The sequence below is a fragment of the Condylura cristata genome, unplaced genomic scaffold (genome assembly GCF_000260355.1).
Source record: "Condylura cristata isolate star-nosed mole 26May11 unplaced genomic scaffold, ConCri1.0 scaffold00008, whole genome shotgun sequence".
In the NCBI taxonomy this organism is placed as follows: domain Eukaryota; kingdom Metazoa; phylum Chordata; class Mammalia; order Eulipotyphla; family Talpidae; genus Condylura; species Condylura cristata.
In genome coordinates this window covers 6,173,519-6,187,901 of record NW_004567109.1, presented here as the reverse complement: position 1 = coordinate 6,187,901, position 14,383 = coordinate 6,173,519, and the positions used below count along the sequence as shown (strand labels likewise).

General features: G+C 41.0%; 1 protein-coding gene across 1 annotated transcript in view; it reads left to right on the top strand.

Moving 5' to 3' along the window:
* FBXO42 (F-box protein 42) overlaps nucleotides 1-14,383 on the top strand; it is a 58,742-nt gene that overhangs the window by 4,226 nt on the left and 40,133 nt on the right. The window contains exon 2 of the mRNA XM_004678536.1: nucleotides 13,572-13,838. Coding sequence (XP_004678593.1) covers nucleotides 13,589-13,838 — 250 coding nt within the window. The 5' untranslated portion in view covers nucleotides 13,572-13,588. The remainder of the gene's footprint in view (nucleotides 1-13,571; nucleotides 13,839-14,383) is intronic.

The window sequence follows — 14,383 nt, the reverse complement described above, 5'->3', positions numbered from 1 at the left end:
TTTTTTTTTAAGATTTATTTATTTATGCATATAGAACTGGGTACAGGCCAGAGGTGTGTGTGTGGGGGGGTGGTGAGCAGATTTCACCAGAAACAGTGGGGAGCAGAACAGGCCTCCTGACATAGTACACTGCTGAGGGGAGCAGCGGGCGGGTCAGGCGTGGTCTGCCTTACCATGCGGGTCACCTCCAGGGATGGGATCGAACTCATGCTGAAGTGGCTTTAGCTTCTTAGTGCTCTGCTTTAACCTTCTGTGCCACCTTGGAAGGCCCCATTGATGCAGTTTTAACCAGCTGACTTTTCAGGAAGCAAAGAGAAAATGTAATTTATCTTTTTATTCAGTATTTGTATTTCTAAACCTTTTTACTGGTGCTCTTACAGACTTTTGCCAAAAAGTAACCATATTTTGCCTTGGGCTAAGCAGTATTATTTATAGTGTATTCTCAGGATTGGGGTTTTTTGTTTGTTTTGTTCTGGTTGCATAGAAGAACTGGGGGTAGACCAGAGGTGTGGGGGGCAAGAGGATTCACCAGTGACAGAGTGGGAACACAGCAAAACAGTCAGATCCACTGAAATTCACTGCTCAGGGCAACAACAGGAGATACAGGAGGGGTCTGCCGAGCCTTATGAGTCAGCTCCCTGGCCAGGGATAGAACTCACATAGCGATTATAGTGCTGAGACTTCACTCCTAGTCAGGCCACCAGGGAGGCCCCTCAGGACTGTTTCATAACTTTATTTTGAGATACAGATCCTTTGATCTTGTCAAGATCAAACAAGCTGATCTTTTCCCTTATTCTCAAATTTTGATTTCCTGTGAATCTGTGACATTTTGATCAGTCTCTTCCACACCTTTCCCCATTTTTTTTCAGTAAATGTTTTTTTTCTTCCAGAAGTATGTTTCATAGTGGAATTTTAGCATATAATTCCCTTTAGCAGTACACAATGATGGGTGGGTTAGAATTTCAGTTTACAGTAACAATAGTAATGAACCTTGGAGACATTCTACTAAGTGAAATAAGCCAGACACAAGATAACAGGTATTTTATGATTATACTTATATGAATGCCTAGAGAAGTCCAGTTTATAGAGACAGAAAGTAGGATAGTGGTTGCCAGGAGCTAGGGAGGGGAGGGACTTATTTACTGGGTATGGAGATTCAGTTTGGGCGGATAAAGCTCTGGAGGCAGGTGGTGATGGGTCACTGAGCTGCGCACTGAAACGTGGTTACAATGACCAATTTTAGGTATATATTGCCACATGAAAAAGGTAACTTAGTGGCTTACATATGCTCTTGATCACCATTTATTTCAACATAATAATTAAGATCATAGGCTTTGGCCCCAGCTAGACATAGGCTTATGCCGTTCTACTTTCTTCGGGCATGTTTCAGCGTTTTCATCTAAAAAATGAATATGATGCTTATGTTATGGGACAGTGAAATCTGGGGATGTGTGTAAACTTCTTAGCACATAGTAAACACGTAAAAGCTAAACAGAATATTGCTTTTATGGAACATTAAAACTGGGACAGAAGGAAACTTACCTTCTGTTTCCTTCTAGCCTGGCCCCAGTGGGCGCACCTGTTCCGTAGCAGGAACACGCTTTTCTTTCTATTCTAGTTTGGCGTTTTGACTTATTCATGGCTTCATTTGACACCTCTGTCCTGATGTCTCCTAAATCAACTTACACAGGCTCTTTCTTGTTTCTTTCTGTTTTCCAGGGCCTCTCTCCAGTATTTATCTTCTAACTCAGCTGTCTCTGTGTTCACAACTGAGTCTATTATTTCATTGCTGTCTTCTCTCCTCCTCTGGCTCTTGGAAGAAAAAAATATTCCCCATCTAAATTCCCTTTTCAATAGTCCCGTTTTCTGTAGGTAAATCATTTTATTCTGCTTCGATTGACCATAAAGCTATGAGTGGGTTTTTTTAATGCCCTCTTTCAGCTCCTGTATTTGGCCACATGCGCTGCATCACCTTTATGTTTGCTTTTCCTGTACCTTGGCCTGTCCTGCCTTGGCTCCAGATGAGGCCTTGGGAGTGGGAGGTGTGTTACCCTTCGAGCTTGTCTTGTTGCCAGGGCTCTGCCGCTTGCTGCTTGTGTGATCTCAGGCTTCCTCAGCTTCAGAAGGAATTAGAAGCCCCACGCCCGTCATCACATACTTGTGAAATATTTAGCAAAATGCCTAAGATGTGGTGAACAATACTTGCTGATAAATTTGAGTTACTCTTTGGGTAGTCTTTGGAAATGTTCAGGATTGAGGTGACAGTATTGTTACAAAATTACTATCTGAAGATCTACTATTAAAGATCTGCTGTCTTTCTCCTCTGATCAGTAACCTGTGTTGCTTCGCTCACTACTTTTTTTTTGTCTTTGGAACTCTCCATATGGCTCTTATTGTCCCTTTCTAGCCTGTTTTCCATAACACCTCTCATGCAATCTGTTTTTCTGAGATGACTTCATTGCCTCTACTGTTTATCATTTTTATTTGTGCAGCTGGACCACTTAATACGAAGGAATCTTTTTTTTTTTTTTTCACTACTCTACCCAGCTCTATAGAGTATTACCTAATATTCCGCACTTAATCATTGCGGCCCTTGCACAGTTGGGTTAAAGTTAATATTAATCAACACAATTGTGCTAATAAATTCCTACCAAATAGTTCTTTAAAAAGATTGATTTATTTATGCATACAGAACTAGGGTACAAGCCAGAGGTGCAGGGGCAGTGAGAGGACTCACCAGACAGAGTAGGGAGCAGAAAATGCAGATTTACAAGTACACTGCTGAGGTGAGCAGTGGGCAAGACAGAAGTTTGTTGCATTTGTGTGGGATTGAACCGCACTGAAGTGACTGCTGCTAGCTTCATAGTGCTGTGCTTTAGCCAACATTGTGCTAGCAGGGAGGGCCCTCAAGTAGTTTAAAAGGGATATATCACACAGTGCAATTCATTGTAATGTTTTTAGTGCCTTCTAGGTACAGTTAGTACTTATTAAATTGGGTATTGAGATATTCTTTCAGTATATGTATTTTAAATATTTATCTATATAAGAACTGGGGAACAGGCAAGAGATGCAGGGGGTGAGAGGATCCTCCAGAGACAGAGTAGGGAGCAGAACAGGAAGACTGACTGAAACACACAGCTGAGGGGAGCAGTGGGATGGATAGGAGAGGTTTGTGCCCTATGTGGGCCTGCTCCGTGTCTGGGGATCAAACTAAGGCCATAGTGGTGACAGCACTGAAACTTAACCCCTAGGCCATCAGGAAGGCCCAGTCTGCTTATTTGTTAAGGAAGATTTTAAATTGATTTCAGTGACTGACTTATACTATCTCTCTCTCTCTCTCTTTTTTAATGGAGTAATAGAACTGAGCTGCAATTCTGGGTCCTCTTCTATTTTTCAATACTGTATAATCTTGGCATATCAATTTATCTGAGCCCCATTATCTTCATCTGTAAGAAGGACAGATAATATGTCCCATAGAGCTGAGGTAAGGATTAAATGAGATAGCACCTGGTTTATACTGTCAATACCTGTTGCTCCCCTTTCCTTTTCTTCTCTAATCTTGACACCAGCTGCATCTTAATGGCTACTTAAGAACTTGCTTGGGGTTAGATTGCAGAATGTCAGGTTCCAACTCAGACCTGCTGAGTCTGAGTCTTGAGAAGCATTGGAACCTAAAGAGATTTCCAATGAGAGTTCCTCTTTTTCAGTCTGAGTTCCTAATGATTTGGTTGCTCCTTTTACATACCTTTTGGCAGGTTAGTTTTGCTGTGCATTCTTACTAAAATTTTAAGCTCTGTGAGCACATGGTCAGAATAAAAGTTCAACTGCAGAAATGTTCACACATGTTATTAAATACTTGTTGCTAACCTACCGAGGGGTGTGCTAACTGCTACATTCGCCCCAACTTAGGCTAACTGCTACATTCGCCCCAACGTAGAAAACGTGAGAGAATGAAGCAGGAGCCTGGGGACTCAAGTCCGGAGTGTGTTCATTAGGACCGCCCATGGGTATATATAGGGTCTGTACGTGCAGGGAAAAACCAGGGAAAAACAGGAAATGGCCTGACGCAGGGAGTGGGGTGCATATTTCTAGCGGGCCTGGGGCTTCTTGTAGCTTCTACTTGAAACAAAGTGGGCTGCAGTTATTTGCAGGACAGAGTGCACTGTGCTCTGCTGACTTGTTTGTTGGCCTTACTGGGGAATGTGCTCACCCATGCACAACATTAGCCAGGGTAGACAGGTGCACTTGAGGTCCCGTCGAGTTAGCCATAAATACTATAAAGTGAGATTTTACTAGATTTTTTTTAGATTGTGAGAAACTCAGAAGTACACATAAGATAGATTAGATGCAGGTTAAAGAGTAACCACGAGCAGTACCTGTGACCACCCTCCAGGCCCAGTAGAATACTGCTGGTGCCACAATCGCTTTCACTGTACCTCCTTTTAGTAGTCACTTACCTCTCTCAGAAGTGAGCCCTGATCTGTCATTTGTGATAATTTCCTTTTGTTGCTTGGAAGTTTTATTGTAACTGGGGCCCTGTAAGCAGCACGAACAGTTAGAAAAACATGGTCCTTTACCCTGCCTGTGGGCAGCCCCTCCTGGGATGATGCCAGCCAGGTTAAATGGTCCTGTCAGGCAATAGCAAGGAGGGTGGGGGACTCTGAATGAAGAGAGGCAGCACAGGAACCAGCCTGGGATCCCACTAAGATTCCTGGCACACTCCAAGACACCTGGTGCCGCCCTCCTGAGAAGTTGAGAAGTCGAAGCCTCCCTTAGAGGCTGACCTCGGAAGAGAGGGAAGCTGGAGATTTTGCAGTAACCGGGGGGCGGAGCTCTCCTCAGTCTTGTCACTGCCACTGCTTGGAAAGAGCACTGAAGGCCTCGAGCTTCCTGTCCCACTGTGCTCTTCAGTGGATTGCGTGTCCCGAATCGCCTCCAGTGCCATTGCCTCTGTTGTTTGGCCCAGCTTCTGCTTCTGCCGATCCCAGTCTTCAGACTTGCTGTGGCAGCGTCTCAGCAGCCTGCCTGTGAGCGCTTTGGGCCGCCACGGTGAGTGGATCCTGGCCTGCTGTTTGCTGGTTGACGACACTCCAGGCCCTCCAGGCCCTCCTTGGTGAGAAGGCACCATCTTGGGTGAGCGGGCTTCCATTTGGGACTTCTGGACATTGTGGACACTATCTCGGGGAGATAGCCAGCCACTTGTGGCCTCATAACACTCTGCTTCACCTGTAACAGGTGAAACACACACTTTCCTGATAGTTCGGTGCTTATGGACAGTGGATAACATGCCAGTCTTGCCCTCAGTTAACTCTCGTCCTGCAGTCCACACTGCAGGGCCCTGGTTACATAGCACCTTATGTCTCTAAACAGTAGTTTAGTTCTGCCTGTTTGTCAGTTTTACATAAAGGAATCATTTTATGTATTTTGTTGTCTTTTTTGCTTAATATTAGAGATGAATCTATTTTTCATAGATTTAAAAAAAAAAAAAACTATGCATACAGAACTGGGGTACGAGCCAGAGGTGCAGGGGGTGAGAGGATTCACCAGAGACAGAGCTGGGAGCAGAACAGGCAGATGGACGAAGTACATGGCTGAGGGAACAGCGGGCAGGTCAGGAGGTCTGCACCATGTGGGTCACTTCTGGGGCGGGGATCTAATTCTTTAGGGAAGTGGCTGTTCCGAGAGCTTCATGGTGCTGTGCTTTAACCCGTTGTGCCACCAAGGAGTGTCCAGATTTTTTTATTATTTTTTTAAAGTTTGAAGTGAAGCTCAAAATAGGCAAGTTGTGAACATTTTTAGTTTATAAATAAATCTTGCTATTTAGTTCTCTTCAGAGAACATTTATGCAGAATTTGCTTCTTTCCTCTCTCTACTTCGATACCCATACATAAACCATTCAGCATTTTTGCTCTAAGTATAACAAAATCACCAATTATTTTTGGCATGAATTTTGTAAACTCGCCTGGTATCTTTTAAAAATTCTACCTTTATATATGAATTTTTACATTTTAAAATAAGAACCAACTTGGATTTTCTGGAAACTAGGGAGACATTTTAAGAAATTAAGAGTAGATGTTTGTGTGACCAATTTACCTAAGTGAATTCTTTTTACAAGCTGCCATAGAGAACAACTTTTAGCCACTTGAAATGAAATTTTTTCTGTTGTTACAAAAAAAATTTTTTTCTCTTTTAATTTTTGGCAGAAGTGATTTTTTAAACTTCACAATATGCTGTAGAGTATTAAAAAGTCCACATAGATTTACTTCCCTTTTAGCACTTGCTTAGGATTTTGGCTGTATTATAACTTGTTTCTTTTCTGCTTTCCTGTGAATGGACAGTTAGCTTGTTTCTTTTTTTTTTTTTTTTTAGATTTATTTGTTTATGCATACAGAACTGGGGTACAGGCCAGAGGTGCGGGGCAGTGAGAGAATTCACCAGAGACAGTGGGGAGCAGAACAGGGAGATGTACTGAAATACACTGCTGAGAGGAGCAGTGAGTGGGTCAGGAGAGGTCTGCCACACTATGTGGGTCACCTCCCTGGCCGGTGATCAAATTCGTGCTTCAGTGGCTGTGATAACTTCAGAATGCTGTGCTTTAACTAAACCATTGTACTCCAGGAAGGGCCCAGCCTGTTTCTTTTTTCTGTTAAAAACCACTGCATTGAATATCGTCTTTGCAAATTGTGCTAGTTTAATTTAGATTTATTCTTAGAAATAGAATGTTTGGTCATGCAGATACATTTAAAATGATGACAGGTAACATTTTTATAAGAGATTTTACCATTTATAGTTTAGTTTTCCTTTTTTTTTTTTTTTAAAGATTTGTTTGTTTTATGCATGTAAGAGCTGGGTTGTAGGTCAGAGGTGTGAGGGGTGAGAGGATTCACCAGAGACTGAGTGGGGAGAAGAATGGGCAGATGTACTAAAATACATAGCTGAGAGGAGAAGCAGGGAGACAGGAGAGGTCTGCTGAGCCTTGTGGGTTAACTCCCTGCCCAGGGGTCAAACTCATGCCACATAGGCTGATGATTTCTTGATAGTGCTGACTTTAACCCCTGCACTACCAGGAAGACCCTAGTTTTCCTTGACAATCCTTAACTTGATTGGAAAATTTTAATTATATTTTATTTTTATTCTTTGCCATTGATCCAGTCTATTCATTGTCCACTCCTTGCTGAAGACGGTACATACATGAGCTAGAGTAGCCCATGCTTACTGAGAAAGATGTGTATGATTATTACATGCAGTAGAAAGGAAAATAAAGGAATTCAAAAAATGAATCTGTTTAGTTGGAGAAGTCAGTGAAGGTGATCTGGAGTGGGTGGTGGTGGAATCAACCCCAGAGTATAGACAGATTTGCATATGTGAAAATATACCACAACCAGAACAACAAGGGCGCAGGATCCTTATGGTGAAAAGGATGAGGCTGTATGGAGATTCTATTTAGCTACGTGATAGAGGCTAAATGGGATTGAGAAGAAACATACAGAGAGTAAGGTCAGACCCAGATCGTGCTTTAAAATCAGACCCAAATTTAAAATCTCATATTCTTGCTGTAGAAGATAGCTCTTCAAAGCTTCTAGAGTTACCATAATGACCTAGCACTTTTGCTTCTGGGTATATATTCAAAAGAATTGAAGAAGGAACTCAAACACCTATTTGTACACCCATATTAATAACACCGTTATTTACCATAGCAAAAAGGTGGAAACAACCCAGATGGCCTTCAGTGGACAATGAATAAACAAAATACAGTGTATAAATACAGTGGAATATTATTCAGCTTTTAAATAGGAGTGAAATTCTGACTCATAGTATAGTGTGGATGAAGCTTGACAATATTATGCTAAGTGAAATGAGCTGGCAGAAAAAGACATTGTACAATTCCATTAATATACAGTACCTAGAGTGGCAGCATTTGTAGACCTGGAGAGGAGAACGTTGGTTGGTAACCATTCTTAGGAGGGGCTGGGGAGTTAGTGTTTAATGGGGTTAATGCTAATGGAGTTTCCATTGGACATGGGAAAATGGAATGGAGATGGATAGTAGTGGTGGATACATGATGGCAATGCACATGCCATTGAATGTTTAAAATAATACAAATGTTACATTTATTTTTTACTAGAATGAAAAATAGAAGTAAACACTAAAAATATAATGCTAGACTCCATTTCTCCTTTAGTGTGGAACACAGCCATGTTGTTGCCACAATGACGTCTAGTGCTGTGTAGAAACCTCAGACACTCAAGACTACGTGTCTGATTTCACATTGTGGGACTATCATTCTGTCCCCAGGGGGTGGAAGGTTTCTATAAGTTGAGTGGCTGAACCAAGACAGAAGGCATGTACAACTTTCTCTTGATGGTTTCATGAATGATTTTGAAGGGATGAAGAAAGTTGAAACCTTTCAGAATGCAAAAGTGATCTTGAAACATAAAGGACTTCTTTGACTTGATTTCCATGGAATTGTTGCCCTGTGTTCCTGAACTGTGTAAAGTGAACATTTGGGCTAAGAAGTAGTTTCTCTTGATGGACCGTGAACTACTGCAGAAGAAAAAAAAGTAACGCTGACCTTGAATTTTAAAGAATCAATGAAAGTTTTGGATCCAGATTTGCATGTTGAAGAGTAATCCTGAGGCAAGAAAAAGATAGATTGGAAAAAGAATAGGGAGTGGGAAAAACACGAATCCTTTTTATTGCAGCAGGTGATTTGGATATGCAGGGCAATTGTAGAAGCCGGTGAGAGAAATTTGATAGCTGATAAAATGGAGGAGGAAAGAGAAAAGGAAAATTAAAAGATTACTTTAGATTTTGCAGGTTAGAAAAATATTTAGTATGATTTGATGTCAGCTGTACAGAAGGTAATTGAAAATATGAAAATGGGGGAGATATAGGTCAGGAGAATCAGGCTTATGTAGCAGTGAATTTGGTGTGTTTGGTGTCTGTCCATACCTCCATCCATCTGCCCGCCCATCCATCCTTTTGAACAAATGTTTAATTAGTTCTGTGTTTTGCCAGGCCTATCAAGAGTAAACTCAAAGATCTGACAATGTAGTGAGTCATTCTCTTAGCACTTACTCTGAAATCATGTGATTGCATAAGGAGAAAATGTAGTGGAAAGAGAGAGCAAAAATGGAATTGGGGGACCATCTCCACATTTAGGGGATGTAAGGGGAAAGGGCCCTCAGAGAGATCATATATCTAAGGGGAATATGAAGTTGTCAGAATTCCAGTAAGTGGCCTTCAGTCTGGTTTCTCTGAAGTACCATCAAGCTGGGGTTATTAAGAAGGCCTAACTAATGTGAAGGGTGAAGAAGATTTCTCCTCAAGATTCTCATGAAAACTACACTCACTGAATTAATGTGCTTACTGTGAAATATTTTGTAGGACTTCTTTGAGCATGGAAAAAAACCCTGTCAGAATGCCTCTATAATCTCTGGGATGATGAGTGATGATTTCATTACTTAATCATGGAAATGAAAATGAAGGGCTGTGCAAATTGGTGCTGGGCATGTAATTACAGAGGACTTGCAGTGGGCCCATCCCCATGTTCTCACTGGCATCATACTGTGCCCAGGTTAGAGACTTGCCCTCAGGGGCGTGGAGTTTGGTGCATTGTGGACTAAAAAGGTTGCATGGTGAGAATTGTTTAAGGCTGGCTATTACAAAAGTGTGAATCCCTTTATTTAGATTTGCTAATTGTACTTTGAGAAGATTTGGGAAGGGAGTAGCATTTACTTTGCTTGGGAGAAAAATAATAAGACAGGTAACTTTTCCCAGCCTTCATTGATTGTGTTATGAAGCAGACCCTAGGCTCCAAGCTGCCAAGGTGTTGTGTGAGTGGACAACTGCACTTGTGAAGCTTGTATTTTATTCACATGTGAAAGATGCATACACTCTTTGCATTGGTGAATTTCAGAACTGAGTGGGGGTAAACCTGAAAGTCAGTAAATTAGGGAAGATATAACTTGGAAGGGAAAGAATATGTGGAACGAATGGGAAAGTGTGTATATATATATATATATATACTTTTTTTTTTCAGTAGAAAAAGACACCTTTTTGCCCCCAAATTGTAACTTTGTAGTTCACATTATTATACTTTGACGGTAGGAGTTGGGTCTGGGAGTGACTGCACCTTCCTGCAAGCCTTCATTCAGCAAGTGAAAACTTAGAAAAATAGCTTACCCACATGGGGAAGGGGGTGATTATCCAGGGTCTTTTAATGCTATTTTCAGTAAATCTATTGTAAAACTTCTGTACTTTGGGAAAATTAGACTATTCCACTATTTCACTTAGCTGCTCATTATCATTATCATCAAGATTCTGACAGCTATTTTGTTAGGATACATTGCAATATTATGAGTTAATCTGATAAATTATCATAAAAACAGTTTCCTGAGTTTTGGTGTATGTTTTCATTCCTTAATGTGATCCATCATTCTTCCAGTTTGTAAGATGCAGAAAATCAGTGTATGAATTACAGGAGCGGTAGGGATGAGGAGAGAGTTTCTTTCTCACACTCTCAAGTATATCTCAGCATCTGCTTCTCTTCCAATTTTCTGTTCATCAGTGTTGGAGGGAATGCAGGAAATGTGTAAGTGGGGGGGGCACAGTGAATAGTCAGGGTGGGGTGGGCATCATCAAGGGAATGAACAGGTTTATTAAAAAATAACAGTGAGCTCACTGGCGATCCGTAAGGGGCGTAGCTAAAGTTGTTAGTACCCTTAGTGTCTGCCTAGTTGTGTCACGCTCTTCCAGAGCAGCCTCTGCCAGGGGCTGAGCAGAGCTGTAGCTAGAAACCTATATTCCTCAGTACTAGAACCCTCTAACTGGCCAACCTTGCCCGGAGCTCTGGCCATCACTCCTGCTCAATCTTGCTTCTTCCTTTTCTCACCAGAGTTTTCTCCTACAAGCTATTTGTCTGCTTAAAGCTGTGTTAACTCCTGTTTCTTGGAGATTTTAACCTGGGACAAAATTCTTAACATAAGTTACCTAGTTTCCTTTATTTTCATCTCAAGCTTTTCCGTAAACATCTGGGAAATGGTGTAAATGAATTGCCAGCCTTTCTATGTGTTGTTCAATATGTTGTGCTCTTCCTGAAAATAGAAGGGATACAGATAAGCAGAAAGAAGAAATTCAGAAATCATCTGTAATGATTTTTCCAGCTCCATCCAAGTTGCTGCAAAAGACATGTGTTTCTTTTTTTTTGGTTGCTGAGTAATATTCCATTGTATATATGTATCACATCTTTTAATCCAGTCATCTACTTTTAGGCATTTGGGCTGCTTCCATGTTTTTTCATCTGTAATGGTTTTTAAAAATTAATTACTTCCACTAGAAGTAACTGAATTTAAGAGAATTGCGTTAAGGGCCTTCCTGATGGCGCAAGGGGTTAAGTCTCAGCACTGTAAAGTCACCACTAGCCACTGCAGCATGAGTTCAGTCCCCAGCCAGGGAGTGACCCCCAAGGCGCAGCAGACCTCGCTTGTCTCCCTGCTGTTCCTTCAGCAGTGTATTTCTGCCTGTTCCGTTCCCTACTCTGTCACTAGGGAATCCTCTCCCTTTCCCACACCTCTGGCCTGTACATCAGTTCTTTTATGCGTAAATAAATAAATCTTTGGAGGAAAAAAAGAGAATTGCATTAAGCATTTAATATCCAGCTTGGCCAGTTTTTCATAAGCTGAACACATCTGCATAACCATTATCAAACAGGAGACTTTACTAGTATCCTCGGAGCCTCCCAGAGGGGGGTGGAGGGCACTGGACTATGATGATGATGATGGCACGTGGGGATTACAACTGAGATGGAAAAAGGTGCAAAATGATGTAAAATAAACTATTATTTTAAAAAATGTAGGACAAGATACTCTATAGCTTTAAGTAAAGTGAGAAAAACAAGGCATATAAACATAAATGTCAGTCTTGTAAGCAAATCTTTAATAGCATGAAATAAAAGACAATCAAAACAATAAATTAATTGCCAATGGCAAGGATGTGTTCCATCTAAAAATGCATTTGTTAGAATGAGCATTTATGTATCTCAATTTAATTTTATTGTAATATTTCTTAAGCAAAACTAAGCTCTCTTATAAAAAGTATTTGAGATTATATATCAGTTGATTAACAAAATGTTAAATTAAAACTGTCCTCGACATTGACTTCTATCACTATTATTGACAGGGAAGTACCTCCCAGATACCTTACTAAACTACAGGTGATGCCCTATGGATGCGAATATGAATCTGTTCATAAATCTAAGAATTTCTCATGATGTCTATTCCTATTTTATTGTAACCATAGGTACCTCTACATCACTAATATTTATGTGTGCATGTCTGTATTTATACATTGCATATGTAGCGTCACTGTATTAGTAGTATATGCATAAGATAAATACTATTCAGATATAGTATTACAATACAAATTTGAATATAAATAAAAGTTCTAATCTTTTTATATTTTGAAAAAAAAAAAAGTAACCACTGTTCTCGCAGCAACAGAAATCATTTTTGTCTAGTTTGGTATAAGCATGGTCATGTAGGATGTCTTCCTTTGCTCAGTATTATGTTTGAGAAATTTATCCATGTGTATAGCTGTGTTTCCTTGTTATATAGTATTCTGTTGTGTGAATGTCCCACAATTTGTCTGTTCTGTTTGTTGATGGGCAGTTGAACTGTTTCTAGTTTTTTACTGTCTGGATCCATTATGATGTTTCTATTACAAATATTTCCCTTATTTGGTAATCCTAGCAAGTTACGCCTATTCTTGGAGCATTTATTATCTTTTTTTTTTTTTTTTCAAGATTTACTTATTTGGGCCCCCGCTGGTGGCGCCCCCACTGGTGGCGTTAAAGCATAGCACTGCAAGGCCAGCTGCAGCTGCTTCCACTTCAGTGCTGGTTCAATCCCCCGCCAGGGAGGTGACCCACATGGTAATCGTTAAAGGTGCAGGGACGGTGAGAGACAGATTGGGGAGCAGAACAGTCAGGTGGACGAAGTACACTGGTGAGGGGAGCAGTGAGCGAGCCAGGAGAGGTCTGCTGCACCATGTGGGTCACCTCCCTGGCTGAGGAGGTGAAGTGGCTGCTGCTAGCTTTGCAGTGCTGTGCTTTAACCCACTGTGCCATCGGGGAGGGCCCAGAGCAATTATTATCTTAAGTGAATTGTGTTATATAAAAGCTAGAAAAACTTAATCTCCGTCTCCAGATTGTTCTCATTACTCTTTGCAGGACCCAGGGCTTGATTTCCTAAGCCTGAAGTTTGACTCATTGTTCCTCGTGAAGGGAGGTGAGATACTGGCCTTGTCCTTGAGTTGGACTAGTAGGTCCAAGCTTATTGGAAAGTAGGTTTCCCAGATTTATGATCATACAGAATTCAGCTCTCAGTCTGGTTTGCAGTGGAGAGAAAATGTGCAATCAGTAAGCTTAGGAGCATGTCAAATTAAAGTAGCTCACAACTAATATTACTAAAGAGCGATGTCACATTGAAGTTCTAGAAGAAATCATGAGTAGTTTGGGTGCGCATGCTTGAGTTATTTCAGAGTTACTGATGTTTGCTTCTTTCCCACTGTAGCCGGCAAGTGGAATGTCATGGCCAGCTCCTCAGACAGTGAAGATGACAGTTTCATGGCAGTGGACCAAGAAGAGACTGTGCTGGAAGGGACAATGGAGCAAGATGAGGAGCCCCACCCGGTGTTGGAGGTTGAGGAAACGAGACATAATAGGTCCATGTCTGAGCTGCCAGAGGAAGTTCTGGAGTATATTCTCTCCTTCCTTTCACCATACCAGGAACACAAAACTGCAGCCCTTGTTTGCAAACAGTGGTATCGACTTATCAAAGGTACAGCGGAAAGTGGAACGATCTCGTTATTTAAAATTTGCTTGAATTTTTTTTAAGCTCAAATTTCATATTCTCTTTTACTTCTTACATTTATTATAGCTCTAAAATTTAGTGTTAGGCCATTAACACTGGGGCATTTTCCTTCTCTTTATCCTGGTTAGGTTTATCAACAATTTGAATACTATAGTACTTTGAATACTATAGTATATAGTTGCAGTTTTCAGTTTTAAAGTGAGGAGTCTCTTCTGTGTATTCTTAGGTTGATCTGATAAATGGTTTGTTCTTGAATAGGCAGAGTAGGAATATAGAATATGATAATAACTAGCATTAACTTAGTTCTTACCATTACAGGCACTAAGGAAACTGCTTTGCAACCCTCAGAGCAGACTGCATAGGTGAAGAAACTGAATGAGGCAGAAGCACTGGTATTGTCTCCCTTTGATAGCCAAGAGACTGAGTGAGGCAGGCTGAGGAGCTTCCCCACAGTCACACAAAGCAGTAAATGGAGGATCAACGACTCACAATCAAGCAGTTTGTCTTGTTCT